General features: G+C 50.3%; 1 protein-coding gene across 1 annotated transcript in view; it reads right to left on the reverse strand.

The window, feature by feature from the left end:
• Window positions 1-3965: 3965 nt before the first annotated feature.
• Window positions 3966-7150, reverse strand: part of T265_15186 (hypothetical protein) — a gene marked incomplete at both ends in the record, with an annotated part of 3852 nt that continues 667 nt past the window's right edge. The window contains 2 exon segments of the mRNA XM_009176967.1: window positions 3966-6816; window positions 6822-7131. Coding sequence (XP_009175231.1) covers window positions 3966-6816; window positions 6822-7131 — 3161 coding nt within the window.

Below are 7150 nucleotides of genomic sequence, written 5' to 3' on the forward strand. Positions count from 1 at the left end.
CATATCCTTTCTGATGGCCTGCAAGGTCACCTGCTCACTAACTGGGCAATCACAGAATCACTGAAGCGAATGTCAGACAGAAACGCCGATTCCCTAATCTTGGATAGCGGGCTTGTGATACGCTGGTGACGCCATTCCCTTCAGCAAAAACTAGGAGGAATAACAGCGCATCTTGTCTACTGCACCAGGTAGCACTTATAGGGGGAGGCCAATCCTAAAGACAATTTCCTCCACTTGCATGGACATGCCTGCACAGCAAGGTTGGAAAAATTACCGGAGATCAACCAATTTAGCTGACTGATAGCAGTCTGTCGGGTCAACAGCACCGGTTACCTCAATGAGGCTGGGCGATACTTTACGCTCAGTCCACGCATAAAAATCCGATTGCTCAATGCGGCTATCCGCCAGGTCCTAATTAACATCGGTTCAACATGGTCTCTTAGACCAGCAGTGCCTCCAACAAGTACCGAAAAGTCGCCACCTGGGCGCCCAAAGACGAGATACAGTTGTAATTACCTATTGCGCTGACCCCATCAAATACATTGACAAGGCTTGTCATCTATGCTAAAATAGCGCAGAAATTCCCTTCATGTTAAAGATGGCTTCGCGGACTGGGACGTCAACTGAAGAGAAAGACCCACTTCTTAACAGCCGGCATACTGAATGTCCACTAAAGGCGCGGCCTCTAAACAAAAAAGTTGTCCAGCTTTGACACCCTTTCGGTGCTTAGCTGCCACTCCACACAGAGGCACGAGGGCTGGGATACGGCCAGGTTGCCCGAGCTTAGACAGAGGGAGTCGAGAGGCAGAGTTCGGGTTCGAACCACGAACCTTCCGATCAGTAAATTCGCACTCTAATCACCTGGTTCATCTCGCCCCTCCGCCCCTAAACAAGGCCTCACCGTGCTAGCTAAAGGTTATCAAAAACACACGAGCTGCTGCCAGATAGTTCCTCTGTAACAATTATTGGAGGAAGGGCTTTTCGCCCATCAGGCACAGTGGACGAACATACACTCGATTAGTTGAACTATAAAACTGGTCAATAACCCCAGTTCAAAAGACGGAATTCGCCGATCCATACCTAAACCAGCCTTAATTTTTCAGACCCAAGACGATTCACCCACTCTGTTCACTGCAAGTTGTTCCTCAGGGAAAATATGAAGCACAGTACTTGAAAGTAGTGAGAACTCTTTGTCGAGAAGGATACAGTATTCTAAATATTGTTCCCACTGAAACATGAAGCCGCCTTGTGAAACATCTGGCTGAGTGCAAAAACAGAAATTCAACCACGTCTCTTGTAGAAAAATGTCTTCACTTGCAGGCGAGCAACTTTACAAAATATCGTTTTGTATAAAGCGGCATGGCGAGAAACTTCGAGATGGCTGGAATATGGAAATTGTGCCCTCGGGTGCTGGTCGGGTCGTCCAAATGTGATGGTGCAACAGTCCATATGAAAGGCATCTTACTCGTAGGACCGTAACAATGCGCTCTATAAATGGTTACGACTGGGTCTTTTAAATGAGTAAAGCCATCAAGAGCACCCAGCCTGATACCCCCCCCCCCAACAGATTCGCCACCACGTAACCTGATACATAAGTATTTCCATTAATTTAAAAGAGCGAAGGGCGGTACCGGGCACATTAGCCTGGCTGACGGACCATTGGTTACCCTTCTAGGTGGGTTGTCTAAGCTCTAATTCCTAACGGCGGAAACACGAGTCGGTCCGAATTCAAGACAACACTGGCGGTTTTGTCTTACCAATCTCGAATTTCGCGCAGTCTTGTAGGCCTTAATTAGTTGTGCAAAAACCGTAGGTCTCTTCGAACAAAAGCCGAATGACACCGAGGACGTTGTCGATATCACGACCCCTTGATGATTCATGAAATCGAGTCAATCTACTCACACGCTGCTGCATCATTTCAAGAAAATCTACACACACCATGCTATTCCAGTGGCAGCAACGGCAGAGTTGCGGCTCCCAACAACGCACTCACGTAGGCAGCTGAAATGTCCGCATCCTGCTGAGTGATTGCACTCGGCGGATGACTACTCGCAGTTTCCACAACAGCCGGATTAATAGCAATAATCGTAATTCGGTTGCAACACCACTCCAGGCATACCTGCCATGCCACCTGAAGGAAGCACAAAAGCTGGAATACCTTCGGATCGCCCAAAACTGAACAGGAGCAATCGGTGCATAGGTTGGGTTTGAGCCAAGAGACCCTTACTGTCGGTAAATCCGCGCCTTAACCACTGAAATACCCTGAGTTCACAAATTAGGTGTCACACGCTTTCCAGAGACCAGCTAGACTGAGGCAACTTCCGTAGCGGGAGTCGAAGCCAACTGCTTGCTGTACCGTACTGGCCAAGGGGACGACTCGATTATCTGCCACTTCCTGGGTTTATGAAGCGAAAAAGGTGATAAACTGGTCGTCTCTACTTTGTCTAAACACCTGATCATAACCAATAAGCACTTACAGCATCCTTAACACTTGCTGACGTGGTATTTGAATGACGACAATGCAACTTATGTCGACTCGATCCGCATCACTAGTGTAGAAGATCCGAAACTGGAAAGTGGGAGAAACAGTGTAACCCTGCATTTCGCTCGGCTGGGGAGGCCCAAAACAGCAGCCAACTAATTGCTCCACTGGTCGTTAGTTCGTATTTGGTGTATCCATCTAAGAGGGCTCGATGGACCGAACAAGGATGCCCCGTAAAGGCAAAAACCCTTCCCTGAGTTACGTCGCCACATGGAGCCTGTATTCCCTGAAGCTGCAGTTTAGATGCACCCTCAATAGTGCCCCAAGCAATCCCACATATTGCACCAGTCCCGCGATGCAACGTTGCTATCTACCGAAGAGTTGAACACTGGTGGGAGCGCCAAGTGGGGTCAACAGGTAAGTCAAGGGCTAGTGTCAACCATGTGAACCGAGTCCCAGTGGGCGGCACTGACCAGACTCTACCTGAAAAACACTTGACAGATCGTTCGTAAACATCAAATGGTTTGCTTGGAAATCGATGCTTGTACAGACTGAACAATTGGGTCACAGTACCTGCCAACTAAACACCACAGGGAGTTGAGGGCTAGCAGAAAGCCAGATTGCTCAGGAGCCTGAGATTCGAATCGTTGACCTAACCAGCGGCCACATATCAGTCACTGATCTACCTCGATCAAGTGCCTCCGACGCGATTTATTAGGCGTTACAGGGACTTTAAGGAATTATGTCCCTTTAGAAGAGAGAATACAATACAACACAGCTTGGTAGATACAAACACTTCGTATTCTTCTGTCACCATCAAGGCCAATGACTGCAAAACAGGGTTTGTGGCGACTTTCAAAATAAATTTCATCAGATGATCACGCATCAGATGGGTCAGGTTAAAATAACAGCGTAACTATCAAGCTCGTCGTTCAATTTAGTTCCAAGCTCAGTAGAATGCTCATTATATCTTTGAAGGTTTGGTTGGTAACATAAACTAGATCGACGTAGCAGAATATCGTTTGAAATTCAGCCATTTGCCGCACCCGCTGGTTCAATTAACTCTGTACCACTGTCGAAAACCAAGATGACCTCTGGGAGAAATGGTGCACCCCAAGTTCTCTCGAAGACAAATAATTTCCCTATTTAACTGTTCTCATAGATAGGACCGTGTCAATGGTGTTATCATTCGGGATGGTCCGGGAACTGCAGACGGCAGTGACCCAAATGAGCAAGCCGTTCCAATACAGAAGGGAACTGCGTGCTGATCTCTAACGTCAGCTTTGTCTCACATGGTGATCTCGTACTCTAATCTAGCCGCAGGATGTTCAGCAAGGCACTCGTCACACAACTGACGGGTACTTTTGTCACCACTGGCAGTAGAAAGCACGTCTTTACTTTCCACCCTGCCGCAGAACGTGAGCAAACCCTAGGTCCTTCCGAATATTTGGTTAAGATACACGAAAAAGTGAAAACTATGTATTCACGATATAGACACAATATCAACGCTTTCCGCGGTCACTTGACCGACGAGGACTTCGACTGTGTCTGCTTCTACTCCTGCTTCTTCGGTCCTTCGCATTGCGTTTAGCTGACCGAGACCTACTTCGCGAGCGCTGGCTAATTGTACGAAGGCTTTGTCTGCCGCGTCGATCGTCACGTGAAGGCGAACGGTGCCAAGGGCGACTGGATCTTGAACGAGACCGTCGATATCTCTTAGGCTCTGGTCCTTCTCTCTGGCGTCTAACTTCCGGTGATCGACCACTCCTGCGGTAAGAGACTGAGTAANCGACTGAGTAAACCTACGATCAGAAGAGCGGTACGAGTTACGCACTGGGGATCGGTCGAACCTCCGAACAGGTGAGCGGTTATACCTTGAAACAGGAGATCTTCCGCTTCGACGAGCCGGCGAATAGGTTCTTCGAACTGGCGAACGTGTGATGCGCCGGTTAGGGGATCGAGAGGTCCTGTCAGTGGAAGACCGATCTCTTCGGGATGTTGATAAATCACGTCTTCGAACAGGCGAACGAGATCTACGCGGTGATCGGGGTGTATGAGCAGGAGAGCGTGACGTCCTTCGGCGAGGCGACGTAAAAGTTCGGCTACGAGACCGGTGGCGCCTTCGATCCGATGATCGAAAAGTACCTGACGCTCGGTGATTCCGTGATGGAGTGCGGCTGCCATCACGATAGCGAGAGTAGCTACGAGTATCAGGAGTCTTACGAGACCGGTCGGGTTCACGCTCTGAGGATGCAGAAGAATGACTTCGAGAACGAGTTGGCTTGCGATCCAGTGGCCTACGACCCTTACCACTCGGTGATGGACTCGCAGTACGACCACGCGACCTAGATTCGGACCTACTAGACTTTTGACGAGAAGGCTGTAGAACTCTAGGACGAGATGAAGAGCCACGTCGGGACGATGATGACAAACTTCGACGCACGGACGCAGGTTTAACTGGAGAGTGGACAGCGTGGCGTCCGGGTGGAAAAGACTCACGACTACTTGATCGAGTAGACTTCAGATCTTTAACAGTCATGTCCCCCTTAGATGGAGATGTGATTGAGGTTAACCTGCGTGAATGAGATCCCCGACTAGAGGATCGACTCGGGGACGAAGAACTTCGGTCGCGTGACCGGAAATTCCTACGCATGGGTGATGCTCGGAGTGGGGACCGCGTTGGTCTGTGTGATGGAGAGACTTTCTTTGAAACAGACTTCTGCTCCTTTACTTGAGTCAACTTATGACTCGGTGACGTTGGAGATGCGCTTCGTGATCTGCCACCATCTTGTGGTAAGACCGTTACGCTCTCATACTTAGTCGGCGATGTAGATGCGGAATGCTGTGGTGAGGATCTCCGCTCCACAGACTGTGGGGCATCAGAACTACTTGATGAACGACTAGATGACTTCGGTTTTTCGACACAAACAGGCTTTTCATCTTCGGAAGAAGACGAGTTCCGAGCAATTGAGCCAGGTCTGTGGCTTGCTGAACGTGACCTGGACATCCTGTTATCAGACAGAGATGCCCTACTTCCCGATCGGCTAGATTTTTCACGAGCGCTAACATGATCTGGAGACGGTGTCCGAGAACTACTCCGTGAACTGGATCTGCGAATCAATGCTTCCGACGCAATAGATGAAGAGATAGCAGCCTTACGAGCTGGGGAGAGGGCGACGGCTTGTCCCGCTGAGGGAGACCGAGCAAAGCTCCGTGCTGATGTGATTGACTTAGCACTTCCGGAACGGCCACACTCCTGACTCACTGTTTTGTGGATCAGCATGGCAGGAGAGTCCCTTCGCGACCTCGAGGAATGAGTAGGTGATGGTGAAGGCTGTGGTAGTGTTCTAGGGACATCCTCTGAAAGTGGCGTGGGAGTGCGATCCTTCCGAGCCCGCCGCGCAGGTGTACGATTAGCATCTAGTGAAGAGCCCGAAGTGTTCCTACCCAGGGTCTCATTTGCTGAAGGCCTCGGCTTCTTCACCCGTTCGTGACGCGTTGTCCGAGTGCGAGCAGGTGATCGAGATTTGCCTGCCGATAGTGGTTTGGAGTCACGATCTGGAGATAGATTTGTGAAGTGTCGCCGAGAGCCAGTAGGAGCTGGTGGTGACCTATCAGAGTTTTTAGAGCCCCGGCTTGATGAACGTGCAGGCTTACGATCGGGGGATGGACTTAATTTGCGGGATGAAACAGATCGACCAGATGACTGTCGAGACCTTTTAGCAGGCCTGGGACTCTCCATCTTTTCCAGTGGCGTACAGCTTCCTGACCGGTGGCCGTCACCAGGGATTTGTGGTGGGAGTGTTGAATTACGATCTGAGAGCGGGGTGACCTCGCGCTGCGACGATTCAACCAGGATGTGCTCGGTCGCTCGATGTGAAGACTCGCGTTTCTCTGCTGAACGTCGCTTTTTGTGATCTCGCTTCTTCTTCCGTGACTTTCGCTTGGTGGCTGAAGTCGATTTCCTTGAATGCGCAGACTTATCATTCATGAGGTTGTTTTCGTCTGCAGGTAGCACTTCCTCATGAGCGTCAGACGGGGAGCGAGACCTGCTATACTCCACCAGCCCGCCCAGTTGTGGGGATTCCTTGTCTTCTGTCAATCTCGGAGAACTGCTGGCAGCAGTTACAGTTGTCAGAGATGGTAACTCGGGCGTGGCCTCTCGCTTCGTTTCACATGGCTTCCCGTTGTTAACTGTCGAAACGTTAGTCAGCGGGCTACGGGAATGGTCATTCGAGAGATGCTCGTCAGCTGATGTATTCGGAGTGGGACTCTCAGACTTTCGTACACTGGAAGACTTCCGACTTCCCTTTTTCTTCTCGGGAGACGGAGGTCTAACTTCATGTAGCGAGCGGGAAGAGGCACTCCGACTTCGTCCAACAGACCCTGACAAAGAACGCTCGCGAGACTTTCGAGAACCTCGACTGGTCGATGAATCCGACCGATTAAGACGTCCATTCTTCCTCTCGGCGGAACGATTACGTGAGGAACCTCGAGAACTCGGTGAACTTGAACTTCTGGACATCCTGGTGTGTGTACTTGATACGGAACGACGTCGATTAACATCTTTGGGTGAGCCAATGTCAGATTCTCCGGAGGACGCCCGACGACGTCTTGAGAGACTTCGCGATCGTTCAGACGAGCGTGGGCTGGATGATAGGGCACCGC

Source organism: Opisthorchis viverrini (assembly GCF_000715545.1).
Source record: "Opisthorchis viverrini unplaced genomic scaffold opera_v5_384, whole genome shotgun sequence".
Classification (NCBI taxonomy): domain Eukaryota; kingdom Metazoa; phylum Platyhelminthes; class Trematoda; order Opisthorchiida; family Opisthorchiidae; genus Opisthorchis; species Opisthorchis viverrini.